The 23,942-nt window shown below is 42.1% G+C and overlaps 1 protein-coding gene across 1 annotated transcript in view; it reads left to right on the top strand.

The window, feature by feature from the left end:
- The window catches only part of CASQ2 (calsequestrin 2), a 62,993-nt gene that overhangs the window by 20,170 nt on the left and 18,881 nt on the right, over positions 1-23,942 (top strand). The window contains exons 2-7 of the mRNA XM_068538150.1: positions 2,009-2,093; positions 4,877-4,977; positions 6,451-6,562; positions 13,279-13,352; positions 19,511-19,641; positions 21,047-21,092. Of these exons, the coding sequence (XP_068394251.1) occupies positions 2,009-2,093; positions 4,877-4,977; positions 6,451-6,562; positions 13,279-13,352; positions 19,511-19,641; positions 21,047-21,092 (549 nt within the window). The remainder of the gene's footprint in view (positions 1-2,008; positions 2,094-4,876; positions 4,978-6,450; positions 6,563-13,278; positions 13,353-19,510; positions 19,642-21,046; positions 21,093-23,942) is intronic.

Below are 23,942 nucleotides of genomic sequence, written 5' to 3'. Positions count from 1 at the left end.
TTAACACCAAAAGCACAATCCATAAATGGAAAAACTGATAAATATGACTTAATCAAAATTAAAAACTTTTGTTCTGTGAAAGACCCTATTAGGAGGATGAAAAGATAAGCTACAGAGTCGGAGAAAATATTTGTAAACCACTTATCCAACAAAGGACTAATATTTAAAGAGCTCTCAAAACTCAACTATCAAAAAATAATCTATTTGGAAAATAGACAAGAGACGTGAACAGGTATTTCATGGAAGAGAGCATACTGATGGCAAATAAGTTCATCATCATTAGCCATTAGGGAAATGCATTAAAACTGTAATGAGAGATCACCACACATCTATTAGAAAGGCTAAAATAAAAATTAGTGACAACACCAAATGTTGGTAAGGATGCAGAAAAACTGGATCTCTCATCACTACATTGCTGTTGGGAATATAAAGTGGTACAGCCACTCAGGAAAACAATCAGCAGTTTCTTTAAAAACTATGCAATTATGATACAACCCAGCAATTTCACTCCTGAGTATTTATCGTAAAGAAATTAATACTAACCTTCGCACAAAAACCTATACATGAATGTTTATAGCAGCTTTATTCATAATAACCAAAAACTTGAAACAGCCCAGATGTCCTCCAATGGGAGAATAATTGAAGAAACTGTGGTACCTCGGTACCACGGAAATGCTGCTCAGTAATACAAAAGAATGATCTATTAATATACACAAGAATCTGGATGAATCTCCAGAGAAATATGATGAGTAAAAAAAGACAAACCCAAAAGGTTACATATTATATGATTCAACTTATATAACATTCTTAAAATGAAAAGAAATGGGGAACAGATTAGTGGTTGCCAAAGGTGAGGGAAGAGATGAAGGTGTGGTTGCCAAGGGTTAGGGAAGGGATGAAGAGGGAAGCAAGTGGATGTGACTATAAAAGGACAACATGAGGGATCCTCTTGGTTTTGGAAATGTTCTGTATCTTTACTGTATAAATGCCAATATCCAGTTTCGATATTGTATTATAGTTTTCCAAGATGTTACTTTGGGGCAAACTGGGTAAAATGTACGAGGGATCTCTCAGTATTATTTCTTACAACTGCATGTTAATCTACAATTATTTTTTTTTAAATTGTAAATAAAGAAATGTAATATTAGTATTACATGATCTTTTTGGTAGCTTCTCCACTCTATTCTATTTTAAGCTTCCAGTCAGCCAGATGGCAGGAATTAGATCTCAGGCAACTGAGGGTCTCCCTACTTCCTTATATCTAGGTTTCAGGGAGCTTAACACGATGCCAGTCTTGTGCTTGGTGTCATCATCTAGGCTGGTGTCCACCCAGAGTAGTTTACAGCCATCTGTCCACCTGACACTGTTGCATCCTCTTCACCTTCGGGGCTATACTTCCACCCAGGTACTCTGATAGGTCTTCCTCTCAACTGGAAGCAGGAAAACTGCAGAGGCTGTCTCAGGTCTTTCTACCAGATACACTCAATGGGTATTCTTACTCCTCAAGCCCACGGGGTGGAGGGACTTGAGGACTATCCTGGGTACTGGGGTCACAGGTCTCCTTTGTCCTAAGGTCCCTCAGCCTATCTGGCGTCTCTTGTGACCCCACCGAACCCAAGGTTCATTTGGTAGCTGCGATGGGCTCCAGGCCCCATGTTAGGTATCTGTGGGTATCTAGTAACTCTTTGCTTCCTTTCTGATCCTGCTCTCTCCCAATTCAAATTTTATCTACCCTGAGGGCAGAGAAGGGTGTGCGACAAGGTCTTCCAAATCTTATATCTTAGATCTGGTCCTCACACTTTTCTCTCCTGCTCAGAATTCTACTGAATCATCCTTCCCCTGGGGGCATAAGCATAGAATCCCCACGTTGCTGCTTGAACTGGTCACAGAGTAACAGGAAGTATGGAGGAAAATCCTCTTGTCAACATATCAAAATAGTATCCTGTGGTATTTTCTACAGTCTTTCTGATCTTGATTCACTTACTCTCCTACTTGTCTCTCCCTTCAGCTTGTGGCCCAAGTCCTGGAACATAAAGACATAGGCTTTGTGATGGTGGATGCCAAGAAAGAAGCCAAGCTTGCCAAGAAACTGGGTAAGTGGGATTTTCTTTGAGATATATCATGAAGAAACAAATGTGTCTTGCAAAAAAAAAAAAAATACAGTCATTTTTTCTTGCATGATAACTAGACTATTTTTAAATAAATTTAAAATGATCCTGCATACCTTAGTCTTGGCTTGGGGAAGAGTCTCACAAAAGTAAATACAGGCCTGAATTAAATAATTTCACGTTAGTCATCTAATATATCTTTGTATCAGTACAAGGAAGAGGGTTTCTTCCTGGAGAAATGGACACTAAATATTCAAACCTTTATTTCCAGCTTCTAGAGCATGTTAAAAGGCTAGCTTCTTGATGGTGGGTGGGAAGTATAAATTAGGAATTTGGAAGTAACATATACACACTACTATACATAAAATAGATAAACAGCAAGGACCTACTGTATAGCACAGGGAACTATACTCAATATTCTGTAATAACCTATATGCGAAAAGAATCTAAAAAAACCAAATATATATGTATGTATAACTGAATCACTTTGCTGTACGTGTGAAACTAACACAACATTGTAAATCAAATATACGTCAATTAAAAAAAAAAAGGCTAACCTCTCTGTCTCACTGACATGGTGATCTCTTTGAGGGAGATCAAATCTCTTTTTCCATCACCTATTATTTCCTGACCTCCTGGCTGAAGCAGCCAACAAAGAATGTCATTAATAGTAGTGATTCTAGGGTCCCAGTGGTTTCTAAATTTAAGTCCAAAGCCCAGCTGGGCATTGTCACCAAGGATGAAAGGGAGGATTTAGACGAGGTATGGTTAAGCAAGCGACTGCACAGTGCAAGTTGTAATCTCTTGTGTCAATATGTCATGGTTAAGTGCGAGTGTGCTTTAAGATTCTTACACCTCTAATCCCAAGGAGAGAGAATATAGGTTACTCTGCTGGGTTGCAAACACCCCCAGACATATATTGCCCGTTTCACTTTTTCTGCATGACCAGCGAAGGATGGCTATTAAAAGAGAGCAGGAGGTTATAAAACAGGACCTTTGAAGAAAGGTTAATTGGATTTGGAGTAGTAAGCACAGGATAAAAAAGTTTAGTGGTGGTTCAGTAAATACCTTCAGGCACACGAAAGTGCATTATCTTAGAGAATTTCAAACAACTGTTTTCTATTTTATTTTCAAGAACAGCTTTTTTAAAGAAAGATTTAAATTGTAAGAGACAATATTTAGGTTAGCTACAAGGAAGAACTCATGACTATAAAATGATAATGAATTATTAAGAATGCCTGGGGTATCTCTTTCCCTGGAGACAAATTAAGAAGTTTTATTTTTTTCCCTTGAGCAGGGGAGCAAGGCACGTTCAACTCTTTCCCTAGTCAAAAGCAAGTTGATGAGTTCTGTCCAGCGCCTCTTGATACCCTAGTCTTCTCCCTTCCCGCTGTTTTAATGAGAAGTTGAATTTGGGAGAGTTTCCAGTAAATTTAGTTAGAGGAAAACGCTGGTGTTCCAGAAATCTAAAAATTTAGGGAGGACAAGCTGGGTAAATATTCATAAGAAGGGACTGGTGGATATCCTCCCCATGGAAGGTGTGATAAATGTGATAAATGGGGTATAAATGTCCAAATGAACCTTTGAATGTCGAAATGAAGCTCTAAATGAAATGGGGCGGGTTCTTTCTGACTATTCGATCCTCGGAGTTTACAGGACAGTTGTAGTTTGTGAAACTGCTCCTTGATCTCCATCCCCGTTTCCATGTGCCTGCGTTTGGTCTCTGGACTAGTGCAACAACCTCCTAACTGGTTTCACTCAGGAATTAAGCATGCCATGCAGTTGGACTTAAGGCCAGCCTCAGCTATTTAGCGTTCCTGGCGGGGGGCGGGGGGGGGAAGGGGGGGGAAATGCAGTTCTCCAGCAAGCATTTGTGAAAGTACACAGCATTACGCTGAGAGTGATGGAGGGTAGGAAAGAAGATGCAGAACCTGCCCTTGCAGCATTATCAGCAGACTGGGAAAAGATGTGCGGAATTCAGCTACAATAGAAAAGCAAGCTGTTCATTCTGGCTGCAAACATCTATGGGGAGCCCAGTGTGTCCAGACTCCATTCAAGGCGCTGGGATCCCAAGAGGACAGCAGCCCTACCCTTATAGAGGGCTCGCTGTTGTAGTGAATACCTCTAAATGGAGCTGAGAGCAGATCCATAATGGCAAGGGAGATTGGAGCGGCCTTCTCTGGAAAAATGGGTCGTAAGCTGAGACCTAAAGGATTTGACCGAGATGGGCAAGGGGTGGTGGTGGTGAAGGTCACTCTAGGCCCAAGGAGAACATCTGTGCAGAGAATCATGCGCTGTGATTTTTCCTTCATGTCCCCTTTCACAGCAGCTTTTGGGCAAAAAGCCAAGGGAGTTGCACAGGGATGAGGAGTGCAGTTCTCAAGGGAGCACGGGTCCACCCAAGGGAGGATGTAAAGGCTAGGGCTGGCACTAAGTTGTGGAAGGGCTTGAATGCCAGGCTAAAAAGCCAGGTAGGCAGTGGGCATGAAAACTTTTTGATAAGGAGAATGGGGTCAGCAATACTTTTGGAAAATTAAAGCAGTGGTGGAGTGAAGATTAGATTTTCGGTTCTTGACTATTTCATTTCGAGTTTCCACCCTGGGAGCCCTTCAGAAGTGTGACTGCAAGGGTACTGATCCTAGGGTTCATGATAGTTCCACTGAGCCTGACCCCATGTCACCCAGGGACCCTGAGCCAGACCGTGGCCAATAGGATGGCTCTTCCTACATCAGAATGACTTTATTTGGGGGACTCTTTGTTTTTCTTAGGTTTTGATGAAGAAGGAAGTCTGTATGTTCTTAAGGGTGATCGCACAATTGAGTTTGATGGCGAGTTTGCAGCTGATGTCTTGGTGGAGTTTCTCTTGGACGTAAGCATTTATGCACAGTGGCCCTGCATGGCGCTGTTTGGGTTCAAATACAGGGGGAAGTAAAACCCCAAATTAAGAACAGAGAAGGTGGATAATCTGACCTGGTCTAAGAAAGACTTCTCAAGCTTCACGAAAAACTGAAGCGTGCCTGTATCACGGCAATATCTACGTCTACTGGGAAGCTGGCCCTTCAATCACCTCAGAAACTGTTTTATTAGTGACCAGAGGGTCACAAATCGGGACTGTGTAGTAGTAAGATGTTAATTCTCTTAGCAATTATACACAAACATCCCCAGAATCCCCTTGGCTTTGTTCCAGGGCTTCTGAAGAAAAGTGTAGGAGAGAGAGTTGGATAGTCCCTGGAAGACGGGGTAGCGAGAGGAGTAACAGTCTGCTGAGTGACCCCTCAGGCAGGATAAAAAGAGGCAGGGCTAATGAGCCACCCAATATCACACTCCCTCTCAGCCGTGGAGGTCCAACACCCTGGGGTCCACGTGCTCAGGCAAACAGAGGAACAAACATTATAAAAACATTTTTCCATAGATAAACTCACACTTTCAGTAACAGCTGTGAAGTCAAGTTCTCTTGAACACAGGTGCCTGTGCAGATAAAGAACATCCATACTGGGGATTCCTTATCTACCAGCTAGAATACAGCGGCCTATTGCCTTTTCCCCACTGCCTCAGAAACCCAGAGAGAGGGTCGGAAGTAAGTTGAAGGTTACTTCCTACAAAAAAGTGCGCGTAGGCTCTGCTTGGCCCTCTGGCTAACCCATACCTACCTATAAGCCCTCAAAAAAGCTGAGGGAGGCAACAGAACAACTGTGGGCCCAATGGCCCTGCTCTGGCTCTATCAACCAGGAGGGGGCTTTTAGATGCAAGTACCTTAAAGAATAAGCAGCGTCATTGACCCACACAAATGGAAGACCAGGGCGAGGGCAGATTTTAGGCTTGATCAATCAGGGCTGTAGCTCCATTTTTCTCTGTAAATCACAGATAATGCTCTTTTCGGTGTGTTGGCTTTGTCCTCAGGCTGACTGTTCTCAAGTTGGTTATAAGATAGCTAGAAGCAGGAGCTGATATATCACATTTCGTCATTCATATCCACTGAGAGGGGGGAGAATCCGGCCTCCCATTGCTCTCTTAAAAGGAAAGTAGAACTTTCCCCAGGCCTTCAGGCTTATCTACCCTGGAGATTCATTGGCCAGAATTGGGTCACATGCCATTCCTGAATCAATAACCGGCAAGAGAAATGGAGTTGCCCCCAGACCGATCAGCCTACCCCTTGAGGTAAGGTCAGTTCCTCTAAGGAAAGAACTGTGCTCACGGGGGAAGGTGGGATGGACGTTGAGGCACCAGGACCTAGTCCACAACTTCCCCCCCAAGCACGCTGTACATGTTCCTGATTTCCCCTCTGGGGAGGGAAAATTTCTCTTATTTGAACGTCTTTTGTGTCGTGTGTGTGGCATTCCAGCTCATTGAAGACCCAGTGGAGATCATCAACAGCAAACTGGAAGTCCAAGCCTTTGAGCGCATTGAGGACCATATCAAACTCATTGGCTTTTTCAAGAGTGAGGACTCAGAATGTAAGTTGTCTGTCAGCCCCAGCCTGTCACTCTAAAGGCTCTTTTCCCAACAAGGTGTGTTAGATTATCCAGAAAGAAGATGAGCCATTAGCACATCATGTGCTGGGTAGAATAGAGGGAGAATCTTCCTTGCACCGTATGGAATGGGACAAATGAGCAGAAATTATGCAAAACAGGCGGGGGAGCTGAAAGAACATTAAGGTTGGGCCTTGTTCGCTGACCTTGAAGGGCGCTGAGTATTTGACAGAAGAGAGAAAAGCCCTTCCTCCACCTTTTCCACCTGCCCACCAACCCGTGGGATTCTCTCCCCAGATGGGGCAGAGAGTGGGCTGTCTCTCTGACATCGGCAGCTCCTGTGGTCAGCAGTTGGAGAGCTTCTCAGTTACTTGGACAGCATTAGAGGAAAATCTGGGTAGGGATGGGCTTGGGAGCTACAGCACAATGTGGAAGACTGCTGGCCAACCCCCCTGACCACCAAGGCTGCCTGCAAAGTCACAGCCACGCCCTTTGGTACACTCCCTTTGAAAGCTTTGTGGCCAGCTTTGGGGTGGGCAGAGGAACATATCAGACATCACCACAGCCCACACAGGGGTGATCGGCGTAGCGAGTGGGAGTCAGGAAGAGTCAGGAAGAGAAGGAACCAGAAAGGCCAGCTACTTGAGGACATTTTTTTAAACTGCTTTGGCCACAAGGGCCCTATATGAGTTAGGGCTTTTTCTGGTGTCTGAGCCTTGGAGAGAGGGGCAGTGTTAGAAGGAGCGGGCATAACTATGAAAGAGAATCTGGTAGCATTCGTACGTGTGGGAGGTGCAAATAAGAGCCGCTCGTGACTATTTCTGGAAACTCCAAAATATTTTGAAATTATTTGTAAAGCCGTTTCTGTACCCCATCGGCCAACTGGCATCCTTAGTCATCTCACCAACAACCCACCTATTTTCTCTCTCCCATGACCCAACTGTCTTCTCATTTGCCACATAAAAGCCTCTATTCACCCTCCTTAAGGGTGTGTTTGCGGGAAGGAGCCTAGCCAGGGAGTTTCAACCAAGTTCTTTAGGTGACTTTATTTCAATTTTCACATTCCTATATAGATGCTGACTCCTCCAGGGTGCTTCTCCTGACCCCTTCCACTTTCTCCCCTTCATCTCACTTCCTTCTATTTCCCTTAATCGTTTTCTGCCTTCCCCGACCCCCTCAATTGTGTCTATCCATTTCCATCCTTCTGTTTCTCTCTCTTCCTCCATTAAGCTCAGGATAGCATATAGGGAGGGAGACGAGGCCAAGATTGGGATAAGAAGTACATCTTCCAGGGAATTCCCTGGTGGTTCAGCGATTAGAAATCTGCGCTCTCACTGCCGAGGACCAGGATTCGATCCCTGGTGGGGGAACTAAGATCTCACAGGCCGCGCGGTGTGGCAAAAAACAAAACAGAACAAAACACATCTTCCAGTTTCTACCTTCCCCCACCCTAAATGAATAACAATAATAGCTCCATTTAACTAACATATATCCTATGCCAGGGCCCATGCAAGGAGCTTTCTGTAGACGCCTTAGTTTCATTCTCACAACTAACCTGTTAGGCAGTTACCATTATTATCAGCATTTTAATGATGAGGAAATGAAGGAACAGAAAGGTTGAGTGAACTCACCCAGTATCACACAGCTAGCAAATAAACGATGGAGCCAAGATTTACACCCCAGACATCTGACTTTAATGCTCATACACTGAACCACTGGGCTGCACTTTCAAGACTTCACAGCTTTGTCGGGTCATGGCACACATGAAATGTGACCATGTTTGTAAGGCACATAGTGGTAAACTGGAAGAGACTTACTTGGGCTTAGCAAAAAAAAAAAATTTACCTTCTTAATATAATAATATACAAAATAATAGGAAAGATGTCTAATATTACATTGTATAAAACTACCAAGTAAAATATTTTTAGATTTTGAATGAAAATCTTGTGCTTGTTTCTAAGAATATAGTTTTTGATATTAGGTTTTATGCTTGAAATAGCAACATACAGTTCCTGATCAAGGTTTTAAATGATCTCTTCGAATTCTGGACAGTCACCCTTGACCAGAGACTTTGCTGGCACATGTGGATGGTGGCAAATGACAGGACAACATTCACTGCTTTTTCTTTGATTGATGAACCATCTTTTCTTGCCATTGAACAGAATTTAGATAACCTAATCTCTAAATTGTCCTTCAGGAATGTGAGCATTCTTTCCATTTAACAGCTATTACTTTCCTTTTCAATGACAAATGTAGTGTTAATATTTCTTATGATCATTTGAATAGATTTCAAATCCAACTGAGCTCTTTCATATTATATATTTCAAAATAATAATGAAGCATTTCCTTAGGAATATGCAATTATCGCTCTACTGGTCTTACACCTTTTTCTTAAGATTTAAATAATAAAATTACTAGTGAGCCATTTTAACCTCCTTTTTAAGGTTAAATTTTTGCTTTTAAATTGATAAACTTCGTCAGTACGCTGTGTATTTCACACGGTCCTTGCAATTTTCAGTTCACTTCATTCAGGCTCTCAGCAAGGTCCGGCGTGTTTTGAAGCCAATAATTTATCCTTCGAAGAGTTTTTAACATAATTCAGTTTTTTCAATTCACCTCTTAGCTCATAAACTCTTAGTAAAATTCCCCTGGGACAGTTAGACTGCTTTAGTGTGAAACAGCAGAGACAGGTCTTCTGAACCCATTTCTTCACCTAGAGCTAAGAAGAGAAGGGGCTCTCAAGATTTGGATGTTATCGGGGTCACTTTTTTAGTAACAATCTTATATGTGGAATTCAGACCAATAGGTAAAGTTTATGTAACAAAGAATTTCTGTGAATAAATACTGCTTGAATCTCAAGATTTTCAGAATGAACTTGACAACACAGTCTTTACACCTTCTTGTCATTACAGCCTCACCATCAGTTCTGAAGCCAAAGGCCTACAGTCCTCTTTAATGAGTCAATTAATTATGTCCAATTATTATTTTTGAAAGAAATATTTTTTAATTTACAAAAACAAACAATAATACATTATGAAAACTCCATCTAGAATTAGATTAGCTAATTGTTAATATTTACAGGCATTAGAAAAAAAGAAAGAAGGAAGGTAGGAAGAAAGGATGGTAGGAAGGAAGGGATAAATTGAATAATTCAGAAAATTAAGAAAATCAGTTTTGTGCTCGTTAGGAATACCTAATACCAGATTTTGTTGATAATACTGATTACGATGATTACTAACCTAATAAACAGATAGCAATCATGCATTCCATTGGTGTTAGTAGAAAAATATGAACATTACAGTAAATTAAATCAAAAGAAAAAAACTAAATATTTTAGAGTCTCACAAACCAAAAAACTTCACTGATGATAAACAAACTTGGACTAAAGTAACAATCACACCGAGAAGATCCAGTGGGGAAGACAGGGGAGCAGCCTCTCTCTCGCTGTGATGCTTGCTAGTCTTAGGCACAAAATAATTGTTATTGAAACAGAACATTTATAGAGGGAGCCGTTGTTTTCAAATATAATATTAACTACCGTAAAATCTGAATGGCTGTAGAAAACATCTAGAAAGATTTATCACCAAAAAAATGTATGTCTATCAAGCTCCTTGTAACGTACCCGTGGCCATCACACACTGGCTGAAAGCATCAGGATGTTCTACTAGGTATCCCCGTCTCTCTGTCTATTTCTTCTTGCCTTTCAAAAGAGGCCAAGGTCAGTGAGTGGGGAAGCTAGGAGTGGATAAGGCACCCAGGGAAGCAGTTGTTGAGAGTCCTATATTTCTGCTGTAGTTTGAGGGTGATTGGTCAAGAAAGTTTAATGGCACAGAAGGCATTGGCTTTGCAAATGGTCCCAAGCTTTTCTATAGAGCAAGAACAATGGAGAGACAGTGGAGAAACTGGAAGGATTTAAAACATAAGTAGACTGGAATAGTCTTAGCAGAAAAGGATGCCTAAGAGATTTGGTACCAGATTAGAAAGGACCTGGAAGAACTGGGAGGCTACATCTTCCAGGGAGGTTGGGCATGAAAGTCCATCTCCAGCTTGAGCATGTAGCTATGGATGCTAGCGTTGAGCAAGCGTGACAAGAACTTCCTAGGGGAACTCCGCTGATGGTTAAGAATGCCAAACTGGGGGAAATGTGGAGCTAAAGGGTCAATACCCAGTATGGAAAACCCGGAGGGATGGGCAAGAAAGGTGAGAAAATGCTAAGACACGTCTGCAATAAGCTGGAGGTTGAAGGCTGGATATTCAGGAGCCCATTCCAGAGGGGAAAGAGGAAGTATCGTATAATATCACTTACATGTGGAATCTAGAAAAATGATACAGATGAACTTATTTGCAAATCAGAAATAGAGACACAGACATAGAGAACAGATGTATGGATACCAGGAGGGAAGTGGGGTGGTGGGATGAATTGGGAGATTGAGACTGACATATATACACTACTATGTATAAAATAGATAACTGACGAGAACCTACTGTATGGCACAGGGCACTCTATTCAGTGTTCTGTAGTGACCTAAATGGGAAGGAAATCCAAAAAAGAGGGGATATATGTATATGTATAGCTGATTCACTTCGCTGTACAGCAGAAACTAACACAACATTGTAAAGCAACTATACTCCAATAAAAATTAATCAAAACAAAACAAAAACAAAAACCAAACTAACAAACAAACAAAAAACAGGAAGCGAGGGCAGGAAATATCTAGGGAATCACATGAGATCAAATAGAGCAGAAGACTAGACCGGGTTTCCTGGAAGACAGCTGTTGTTTGGGCAAGGCTAAAGGCTCAACCACAGTTTGAAGCACCAACTTGGCAAATAACCTTTCCCTACCCTTCTTCATCTTAAAAGGGATGTAGATTGGCTCCTCAAGTGAAGAAGAGAGATCTCTGGACACAGATCAGGGCCATTCTTTCTATGAGGATAGGGGTTCATGGAGGTGGAGAGAGGTTCACCTGGAACAGGGGGTCTGGGAAGAGGGGACAGAGGATTCTGATGGAGCCCACTGCTGTCTTAGAGAGACGTAAATAACTTAGGTACGGCTATAACCACTCCACTTTCTATACTCTCCCACTTTCTCTCTGTTCATTCTCCAAATCTCTCATCCACCTTCTTCCCCTCCACCTAATCCTCTATCCCAACTCTCAGGTTTTACGATATATTTTCTGACGACCCAACTACTTTTATGAGGAATGAGTTTGTGTAAACGTGTATCAGTTTGTACAGCTGTTCTTGTAAATTTTTCAACCTCTGTCTTGCCTGTGCTTATTATGCTTTCCTCTATTCTAGCAGCTATCACTTGCATTGTGGTTCTTTAAGGGCCCATAACCCTCCTTGGCTGTGAGCCTTTGAGATCAGTGTCCTTGTCTTACTCATCTTGATGTCCCCTGAGTCAGCGTGATTCTTGAAATGTTTTTCATTGAATATTAGAAAATTCTGCCTGCTCCTGGGATTCTAGCTAAAGCTTATGCCTCTGATGATTAAGGGATATGAAATTCCATGAAATGGAAAAAAAGGTAATCTTGTTAAGAATGAATCATAGTATCATTGACTCTCAGGATTATAGACTTTATGCAGAACAACCACCAACACCACCACCATTACCATCACCCTCACATATCAGACAGGAATACGAATGTTTTACCAAACAATAACTGTCTAGGTGTAGTGAGGCACAGCATGGCCACGCTCATGTGGTCTCATGCTTATCTTGACCAGTTTAGATTCAAGTTTGGGGCCAGAATCAAGCAAGGGCTTGGTTAATTTTTTTTTTTTTGTCTGCATCGGATCTTAATTGCGGCATGTGGGATCTTTGTTGTGGCACTTGGGCTCTTCGTTGTGGTGCACGGGCTTCTCTCTAGCTGTGGTGTGCGGGTTTTCTCTTCTCTAGTTGTGGCACGCAGGCTCCAGGGCGCATGGGCTCTGTAGTTGCGGTGTGTGGGTTCCAGAGTGTGTGGGATCTGTAGTTTGGGGCATGAGGTCTCTAGCTGAGGTGTGCGAGCTCAGTAGTTGTGGCGAGTGAGTTTAGTTGCCCTGCGTCATGTGGGATCTTAGTCCCCTGACCAGGGATTGAACCCATGTCCCCTACATTGCGAGGCGGAGTCTTTACCACTGGACCACCAGGGACGTCGCTGGGCTTGGTTAATTTTAAGTCATCTCTCAGGAGATCAGAATGGAAAAAGAAAACAAAAAGAGGGAAAGAAAAACTAGGAGTTACCCAAAGAAGTACTCCTGTTAAGAAGTTTAAAATTCTTCTGTGATGTCATTTTTGATTGAGTTGCTTTGCATACTAAGTGAGTTTTCTTCTTACCCAGTGCTCACTTATACAGCAGTACTCTTTAGAGGGCACACGTAACTAGCAGTGAGTTTGAGTGAAAAAATTTCTTTTGGTTTTTCTCTCCCTCGTCCTCTCTTCATTTCCTCTGTTTTCTCCTTTCTGTCACCAATTTCTTAAAACACATAAAAGTGTGTTAAAGAGTTCCTCTTTGGGGTGATAGAATGCCAGTCAGTCCAAATTCCTTGGAGTTTAAAATACTATCAAATAATTATCTATCTAAATAATGGTTACTAAATAACTATCCAATCAGAATTAATTGGTTTCCCACTTTCTCTCTGTTATTTAAAGAGAGAAATTTTTGATGCAGTGTGTATCTTGAAAATGTCTCTCCCTTTTATCTTCTTCCTCTTAGATTACAAGGCTTTTGAAGAGGCAGCTGAACATTTCCAGCCGTACATCAAATTTTTTGCTACTTTCGACAAAGGGGTAAGTACCTATGAAACCCCACTTTAACCACTTTAAAGATTGAAATTCCCACCACTTTTCTTTTGGCCACATTAACCATCCTCTATCCATTAATACTTTCTCCAGAAGTGTTAGAAATATGGCAGTAAATATGGCAGTGAATAAGAGATGAGTATGAAGATGATTAATTCAGAAGCTATATAAGGGTATTTCTGAAAGCATCCAATAAAGAGAGATGAACCACTCTTTATCACCTTTAACACTAAGAATGGGAAGTGTGTGAGCCCCGAGTGTGCCAAGACACTGGTCACTGCTTCCTTTTTGTTTAGGGCCATCCTCTGCCTTCCTGGGGTTGCATACTTCCCCCTCTACTGGGTTAGGATGTGGGATGGAGTGGGGAGGAGCACTGACCATGTGAAGCCCTGGTGCTTCAGAAAGTTACTTTCATCCTCAGGAGAAGCTATTGATGTACTTGTCTATAATTCAATGGATCTATATTTTCTGGATGTGGCAAGTTCTTTTTTAAGCCAAAGAACAGCAGAGATAGAGGGATCTTGAATCAATGGGTAATTTATTTGGGGTCTACTAAGGTTGGAGTACTCTACTCTGGCTCCAGTTACTACTAAAATGGCTACTTATTGAGTATTTTCTGTGTGTTGGGCACAATTTGATATATTGCATCTATACTATTTCTAAGCCTTTAAACAACTCCAAAACAACTCTGAAAAGTAAAATACCCTGTTTCTCAGATGAGAAAAGAGATTTAGAAAGGTTAAGTAGTATCCAAACTCTCCAACGAATTAGTAGTAGTGCTGAGATCACAGTTTAGGACAATCTTTACCTAAAACTCATGCCCTTTCTTCTGTACCACACCATTAAGTAGAAGACTCTGTATCTGCCCTTGAGATTCAGGGTGCACACCCACACACCCACATTCATACTCACATCTACACAACACACACAGAACACACATACACAACACCCATATAACCACACACAATACACACACTCACACAACATACAAGTGTAACACATACCTCCTCACACAATCACACTCACACCCACACATATATAACACTCCCAGCACACATACATTCAAACTTACATCCACACCCACTTACACATACTTACCCCAACTAAAGCCCTAAATCACAACATTTACTAGAACAAATAAATCTAGGACAAACTAAGTCCTGACCAAATTCAAATGGTAAAAGTTGAAAGTAAAAAAGGTAAAAGTTACTCCTACTGAGGAGTAAGGCATTGATGAACAGTTCTCATGGGCCTTGATACTATGAGGAGTTCAAGTTTTCTGTGAAAAACAAGAGGAAGCCTGTAGATGCTGGAGCAGGAAAGGAGTATGATGAAAAGAGATTGCATTAAATATATAGACATAACCACTTCTATGGATCTGACCCCAGTCTACAAGCCTATAATCCAGAAGAGAGCTCTATAATCTAAGTAATGTAATCTAAACTTGAAGAAAGTTTACCCTAATCGTTTGGATTAGAGTTGGGAGAGAGCTTAAACAAGAACATCAAAGGGAATAATAACTATCATTTATTAAGTACTTTTTATGTGTCAAGCTTTGTGCTAAGAGCTTTACATAGGTTTTCTTATTTAATCCTCTCAACACCCCTGTATAAGAGGGATTAGGATTCTCAGTCTACAGAAACTGAAACCAAGGCACCAAGAGATGAAGTGATTTGTGATTTGCTCAGGGTCACATAGTGAGTAGGTCAGCCTGACTTCAGAGTCAACTGCTCTGTACTACTGCACTCCAGAGAAAGAAACACTACATGTCAAATGATTAGCTGCCACCTGGCACATAGTAAGCATTCAGTAAATGTTAGCCAGTACTATTGTTAAGAAGAGGCAGTCATCTAAGCCCAGGAGGATGGAGGTTGGGAGGGGATATTAGTAGAGAAGGGGAGGTCCAGAGAAGCCTAAAGTAAATTCATCGCTGGCGTTTGGTTATGATGGGCCAGGAGTGAATAAGGTGGCTCCTGGGTAGGAACTCATCTGAGGAAAGAGAGAGTCAGGCAGGCAGGCAAGTCAGGCCAAGCAAGAAAGCCTCAGTTCTTAGAAGGGTGGTCCAATGCTGAGTTCAGGGTAGTGTCTGTTTTCAGATGTGCCTCCCAGCCCAACCATATGGCTTCATATCTGTGGCCCATGAAGAAGGTGAGGTCAGGCTATAATTAAAAACTCAGAAGGCTCGTCACTAAAAACTCTGTAAGACATTGAGCCATAAGTGCCCTTGTTCATACAGCCTTGTGGGATTTTATAACACTTATAAAGAGAAAGATGCACTCTCTACCTCTATACAGAACAGAAGGAAGATCTGTTTCACTGAGTGGACCGGATCATGCCATTTGGGACTTGAGAACTTGCACTTATCAGTTGCGGAGTGGGGAAAATGGTTGGGTCCAGAAGGCATGGCTGCCCCCAGTCCAAGCCTCAGTGGTGTCCAGCAGGGGGTGCTAGAGCAGAAGAGGTGGGTGGAAGGACCTGGTTGTGAGACACATCCTAGGGAATCCCAGAGGGACCTGGGGAAGGGGAGGTGCTTTATAGACGTTTGAAGTCAGGAGAGGCAAGGGCCCGGGAAGCCCTAATACAGTGCCAAAGATGAAAAACTAACTGGCAGAGGTTGAGATGACTAGAGGACCTGGCCACTGTTGAGATGAAGGAGAGAAAGACGAGAGAAGACACACAAATAACTTAAGATGGCAAGTCTCTGCTTCAAGACAGCAAAGATTGTAAAGCTACTGAAAACATTAGGAAATCTAGGAAGAAGAATCTATACATAGGAACAAAAGATGGGGTGATGAGCTCTAATCTCTACAAGCTGGGAAGACATTCAACTGGAAGGATCTTTCATTTATTGATTCATTCACTCACTTAGCAAGCATTTATTGAGTGCCTGTTATGTGCCAGGCGCTCTTCCAGATGCCAGGGACACAACATTGAGCAAAACAGATTCCTATCCTTGTAGAATTTAGAGTTTAGTATATGGGAGTGGTGGGGAAGGTCTGGGAAAGGAAAAGACGGGAAGACAGAAAGTAAGTAAACAAACCAATAAATATATTATATTAAATGTATTATATGAGTTGGAGAACTGTAAAGAGGATGAGATATCAGGGCCGCTGATGTAGATTTGGGAGTTTAGTAGTTTCCAACCAATGTCCATACTGGTATGCCCCAAGGAGCTTTTAAAAGCAAGGATTCTTGAGTCCCATCTTGGAAATTTGGATTTTTCTAGCATTGCGACCAGGCCCAGAAATATGCATTTTTCTAAAAGCTCCCTGAGAGATTTTACCTGGCACACAGGTTTGGGACCAGCACTGATCTATGGATCTTGATCCTACATCAAGCCACACAAGGGCCTAACCTCCCTGAAGCAAACGGAGCAAGAGTCAGAGGGCTAAGGATGGTGTCCACTCTATGGTACCTCACAGCCTGAAAAATGTCAGTTCTAATCATCTCATGCTATCTCCCACTGGCCTGTTCTTTTCTCAGAGTGAACAGTGAGAAGCAAAATCATTTTTTGAACCATATTGGGCCAAAAGAAGCTGTGATTCTCTAAACAAAGTTGATGGGCAAGACAGATGTTGAGAAGACCTACATTCATTGAGTTGGTTTCATCTGCAACAACCATAATGGCTTGCTAACTTGTAGAAAAACATCTGTTATCAAAATTCATACACATGCAAGTGTCAAAAAAATTGTACTTTGTAACCTTCTTGTCTTTGGCATACTCCATTCCAACTATTTTTTTTTTTTAAGTACAAAAGAATTCATTATATGGACCTCTTGAGTTTTTAATAGCAAAATCCATTCTTACCATCCATGAAACAGGTCTCCTCCCAGAACAGAACCTTGGATATAGTAGACCCCCCGCTAAATATTTTTTGAAGGAATGAAAGAATCAATGCCTCAATCAATCAAATCTCCTTCAGTCTTTACCATCCAAGATACAATTAAAAGAATGGAAGAAAGGAATTCTCTGAGATTCAAAATGAGGAAATTCTATGGTAGTGAATGGGGATATAGTGAACAGGTCTCTGGAAAATTTTGCTCAGTGTTCCAAAGACTTAAACTTATGAACATCATAATCCAACTTTACATTCATGGTCTTAATACTACAGACCCTAACATACACAGCACACATATACACATGCACACTCACGTGCATAGGTGCGTCTCCACTGCTTACCTCAATGGAGGGTCTGATGAGCTCCTTTTCACCTTCAGGAAGCCTTCGTTCTAGAAGACTGTGCTAGGGATGAACTGATGAGAGCATGTTACAAGAGGAAGAAGGAAACCTCTCACTATGACATGCGCAGTGTCAAGGCAATACTTAAAGGGACATAAATTCCTTTCTGTACAGTGTCAAGGAGAAGGTAATTTTCAGATGAAAGGAAAGTTGGAATGGAGGCAAATTGTTAGTTGAGAACACTCTGCTTGACAAATTGCGTACTCAAATTGTGCCTCAGGTTCGTCATTTGTAAAATAAGTATAATAATAGTTCTTACCTCATACGGTCAAAGTGGGGATTCATAAAGTAATCAACTGAAAACACTTTGCAGCAGTGCCTGGCACATAGTAAGCCCTCCATATGTTTGCTATTATTAGTTTTTGCTCATCTGCTCACTTCCTACTTCATATAAGCAGAGTTTCCTGGTTCCTAAAATATGTAGCAAGTGAACTCAGAAAACCAGAATCCAATGTCATTTTCAAGCCCATTCTGTGATGGGCCCAGCTTTGTGAAGAACTGTGTGTAAACCCAAACAGTGGTTGTAGAGTTGCTCTTTCCTCCCTTCCTCCAACCACACTCCTCACCCCCACCCCACTGAAGAGGGAAAAAAGTAAGAAAAAACCCCCACACCTTCTTGTCCTCTAAAACAGAATCAACATGACCATTAAATCTCTTTGACTGCGGCTCTTAACACAGCTTGTTTTCGTTAGCTCTGAGTAGGATGTTGGTATTTCTTTCCCTTAAGTCCTTAAGAAATGTCTTTTGGAATATAGTGACCTGGAATGAATAGCTATTGACGACAAAAGCCATAGGATACCAGTGTGTGCTCAGAATGGACCTCCTTGTGTAATAGCTTATGTAACACCTAGTTCCTCCCCCTCCCCAATTAGTCATGGCTGCCCTGGGCCTCCGCACTGTTGGTTACCACCACAGGGTGTCAGCTCTTAGGCAATTCCTCTTTACTTTCAAGGGAACCACTGTTCATCCCTGTGCTTTCTTGGACCACAGCTTTGAACTAGAAAAGAATGGTATTTGGCTTTCTACAGAGCGTTGCACATTCCAGGCCTCTCAAATCATTTCACAAAAGGAGGTGAGAGTTCAGCAGCTCTGTAGGTGAACACAGCAAGCATTCTGCCCTTACCAGACTGCGTGGCCACGTTAATGAAGAGCGCAGATGGCTCCCAGGCTATGGGCTGGCTCCCCATGCTTTTTATTTGGTACAGGGTGAGCAACTTATCCCAGCTTGCTGGGTACTATCCCAGTGTTAGCACTGAAAGTCTGAATCCTGGGAAACCCCTCCACTCTGGACAAACCAGGATGGTGGGTCACCTTCTGACAGGTAACTAACCAGGCAGTTCCCAGAGCCTGAGAAACCATAAAACAAGCCCAGGACTGAGAGACAACCCTTGGGCCAGTTCTTCAACCAAAATAGCAATTAAGGTTTATGAGCTGATCGCGGACAGATTACTGGGTTGGCCTCTGATTCTGAGTACCTGTATGCTTTAAATGGTTTCTGTCAATTGCCTGTTCTATCAAAACTGATTCAATGAAATCCATACATCCCAGGACACTGAACATGATCTGTTGACATTTGCTTCCTCCTCCAGCCCCTGGCAAATACAATAGAGTGATGGTGATGGTGGAATTAAATTTCCCACCTTTCATTCTGACTGCCCTCTGGCCCTAATTGGATCTTATTTGCCAGAGAAGTTTTTTTCTATCTGTCCTTTGATCACAAAAGCAGATCAGTCCAGCCAGGTGGACCGATGGGTTAGGTGATGAGTTCCTATCATTTCAATGTTTAAGTTAAAACCATGCATACACTTTCATGTCTTTTGTAGAGAACACACACACTTGTAGCTGGACAACCCATTGCTACTCTAGACTAGTGTTCAAGGAAACTATTGTCTTACTTCTGTTACAGGTTGCAAAGAAATTGTCCTTGAAGATGAATGAGGTTGACTTCTATGAGGCATTTATGGATGAGCCCATTGCCATCCCTGACAAACCCTACACAGAAGAGGAGCTTGTGGAGTTTGTGAAGGAGCACCAAAGGTGTCCCAGATGGCATGCAGGGGTGGGGGCAGGGGGGATCCAGGGCCTGGGAGATGGAGAAAAGCCTCTCAGTCCTACCATTTCAGACCCCCAAGGGCAACAACCTGGAGTTAGTAACCCAGCAGAACTGAACTCAGTAGTGTGGCTTTGTTGGTCATTGATCAGTGGCAGGGATGTCACTATATTTTCTGAATATGGGTCTACACTTGCAAACAAGGTTAGACCACCTCCCTGCAGTGAGGAAATCACCTCATACAGTAGGATGTAAGTAAATTCTACAATGATAATGATAGTGATTTAGTGACAGCCTCCTAAAGTACTATGCTAGGTGCTTTTGGAAACTATTTTACCTACTCTTCAACATTATGGGGTAATTATTATCATCCTAATTTTACAGATCAAGGAATTGGGCTCAGGGTAGTTGAGTAACTTAGTCAAGGATGAACATTTTATGCATAGAACTTCTGGGAGAGGAATAGTTGATACCACCAGCTCTAGCATGGATCGGCAAGCTTTTTCTACAAAGGGCCAGATAATAAATATTTCAGGCTCTATGGGCCAGATGGCCTCTGCTGCAAATACTCAATTCTGCCATTAGAGTGTGTAAGCAGTCACAGGCCATATGTAAACAAATGGGTGTGGCTGTGTCCCAAAAGAAGTTTATTTATAAAAACAGGAGCCATTGGCTGGATTCGACCCACCAGCTGTAGTTTGCTGACCCCAGCTCTTAAGGGAGGGACAATACTGGAACATGGAATATGGTGGTGGTTCACCCTCTCACCCACCCACCCTCCCCTCCACATGCTCACATAGGTTCATTGAACCTGGAGCATCATGATTCCATCACCCAGTCAGCTTGGTCCTACAGGGATGCAGCACTTGGAGGAACAAGTATCAACATGTCTAACAGTATCTGTCAACCTTCAAAAAGAAACGAAACCATGAGCAAAAGATAGATTCAACCTGCTCCTCCGAACATCCCTAAAGGGATTTTGATGGATGACCCTGGTGATAAAACAACTGTAGTTCTGGGCTGTTTTCTCTCCTGGGTCTCCTCATTCTGGGCCTGCTCTGGGTTCTCAGGAGTGGCAGCTGTATGTGAGGAGGGAAATGGCTTCTTGGCCTGGGAGTGAGCTGACTCCATGCCCTCTGACACATTATTTGTAATAGACTTTATAATCCTTGGATCAAATGGGCCCATGAAAAGGCTGAGAGCTTTAGGCCCAGCTCTGTGTGTGACACAACAGGGTCAATCTGCTGTCTCCTTAGGGGAGAAAACAGGTATGTAGACACTCTTGAAAATGGACCAACATCTCATTCTACATTTCACTGTGCTGAGGCTTTGGTGTCAGCCGAGGTAATCCCTACTCAAGAAAGCTTATCTTTTTTTTTTTTTTTTTTTCAGACCCACTCTACGTCGCTTGCGCCCAGAAGATATGTTTGAAACATGGGTAAGAAAGTGGCAAACTCTTTCTGCTTTGTAGAGATGGGTACATTCCCCAGGAGGAATACCCCTTTGAGTTCCAAAACTCAAACCAAGTCTTATTTGCCTGGAGTGGATGTCTGGATGGTGGAGAATTTGAAATGTGGACAATATCACACTGAGTTACAACCCAGTTCTTCTGGGCTGGCCAGTAGGCAAAATTACTCTATCTCTAAGTTCATTTCCTAGAGTTTCTACTGGCTTTCATTCACTGGCCACCAGAGACCCAAGGTCACATGGTAGAAGGAGCTCAGACCATGAGTTACATACAGACTTGAGCTCAAGCCCACAATCTGCCACCTAGTAGCTTTGCATCCTAGATCAAGTCACGTGGTCTTTCTGAGCTTTAATTTCTGTATCTAAAATCAGGCTTTTTGTAAGGATGAAAGGTGTGAAGAACCCAGACATAGCGGGTACTCCATTAATGCATGGTAGCTGTTTTTGTAAATATCAACTCAAGGCACCAGAAAACGCTGAGTCAGACTGTCCCTTAGGTCTGTGTCACAGACAAGATGTAAGGTGGGTCAAATAGCATTAGAAAGAGGGCCTTGAAGATACACTCCCCCCTCACCCCCCAGCTTTATACAAAATTCTGTGAACAGTAACAACCAAAGTCTATGGAGCATTTTTCAAAGCATTTCATGCATCCTTTTACTTGGATCTCTCAACAGTTCTAGAAAGTGATATAGAACAATTATTATTTTAGCTTCCTGGGGAAACTGACAATCACACAGATTAAATTAATTACTCACAGATACATAACTAATAAGCATTAGACCTTGGGACTTAAATTTAGACCACCTGGAGCCAAATCTCATTTCTCCAGTATACCTCCTAGAGTGGGCCATGTCCCCCATAAGGCAACATTCTGGCGGGCAGGGGGCAGAAAGGGATTAACATGGAAGCATATATTTACTCTGTAATTCAGAGTCTAAAGTGACAGATGAACAGAACCGTGGAGTAACTTGACACTTTCTGTTTTACTGGCACGTAACTTCTTTGGATGTCTGAAGGTAGAACAAACATTTCACACCAAAGGCAAATGATCTGGTCCAGAGGAGTGGACTATTGAGGAACAACACAGCACAATCGAAACATCTTTTCCTAACATTTAAACCTTTCAAAAATTTAACCTTTAGGAGGTCTCATTATTAGATTTAAAAATAACAAAAAGCGTATAACAGTGCTTTGAAAATAATATTCTTTTTAAAAATATTTTCACTTTTCACTTAAAACAATTTCAGACTTATAAAAAATAGTGCAAAGAATTCCATGATCTCTTTACCCAGATTCCACAAATGTTAACATTTTACTCCCTTTGCTTTATCACACACTCTCTTGATAGATATATAGATTTTTTCCTGAACTGTCTGAGAGTAAGTAGCAGACCCAATTCCCCTTTGCTCCTATATACTTCAGAAGTTGTCTGAAAACAAGAACTTTCTCTTACATAATCATAGTATGCTTATCAAAATCAGGAAATTAATACTAATACAATTCCACGTTTAAATTGACCAGTTGTCACTAATATCCTTTATAGCAAGAGAAAACATTTGTTTTTTCCTGGCCCAGGATCCAATCCTGGATCACAGGCTTATGTTTGGTTGTTATGTTTCTTCAGTTGCCTTTAATCTGGAAGAGGTTGTTGGTTTTTGTCTTTCATGACACAAGGTACCATTTTAAGTCGAGAGTGATTATTACTGTTCTGTTCTGCTATGCCTTTATCTTTACTTCTTATTTTGTTCATTCTTAAGAGATAAGTCTCTAGGCTCCTGGAAGGGAGACACTGCAAAATTGTAGAACCCTTCTCTCAGGCCTTTCCTCACTGACACAGCAGTATCACACCCAAAACCTCCACACCATAGCGGGAGATGTCCTGTGCCCTCCTCCTGACCACAGACACCCCTAATCCTCCACACTGCCCTGAAGAAATGTTCTCTCTCCCATATTGGAGGTAGATGTTCAGAAAGAAAGTTCACTGCCTGGCTTCACTGGAACCCATTCTCTGCTTTCTTTTCACTTAGTAAGTTACAGCTTTTGCTATACTATAAGATAACAGTGATGGCTCACATTATTATATATTCAATTGTTTTCTAGTTGGGAAAGGGCTGTGTATTGAAGTTAACCAGGTAGAGAAAAGGGCAACCAGACTGGTTGACTCCTTTCCAACACCCCATCATGGAATACCCACATGATTCCCCGGAAGCCCTAGCCAGACCTAGTCGGCCCCTCATCCAAGTCTCCAACTAGGGAGGGAGGGCAAGACAGGCCATCCAGGGTGATCTTCACATCCTGAAAAAGGAGGAGCAGAGATCAGTCTGTCAGAAGGCTCTTTGGGGAACCCCTCTGCCTATCCCCAGCCCATCCACATGTGCCCACATCCAAAGCAGCATCTTCATGGGCTACTTGGCCATAGCAACTTAAACGCCACATGTTGGGGAAAGTGACCAGCTCATGAACTTAAAAGTATTTTTCTTCAATACCCACGTCCTTAGACATTGCAAGATATTTAAATAAAATAGTAAAACTAGGTAAAGCTAAAGCAACTATTGACCTTCTTCTCTCCCAAACTCTACAGGTTTTCAAAGCAGCAAATCATAGAAAACACATAACTTATTATTCCTAAAAACATTATGCCTAGTAATATTGGCTGTGTGAAAATCAGACAGCTATTTATTTATTTATTTATTTAGAATATTCAAAGAATGTCAAGGTAGAGCAGGGCGGTCCAGACCCAATGCTGACCTGTCCTTCCTCTTTGAGACTCTACCTTCCCACCAGTTCTCCATCCTAGCAAGTGGTCAGCCAGAGTGCTTAG

The sequence above is a fragment of the Eschrichtius robustus genome, chromosome 3, assembly GCF_028021215.1.
Source record: "Eschrichtius robustus isolate mEscRob2 chromosome 3, mEscRob2.pri, whole genome shotgun sequence".
In the NCBI taxonomy this organism is placed as follows: Eukaryota; Metazoa; Chordata; class Mammalia; order Artiodactyla; family Eschrichtiidae; genus Eschrichtius; species Eschrichtius robustus.
The sequence above is the reverse complement of the archived record's forward strand: the minus strand, read 5'-3'. Positions and strand labels throughout refer to the sequence as shown.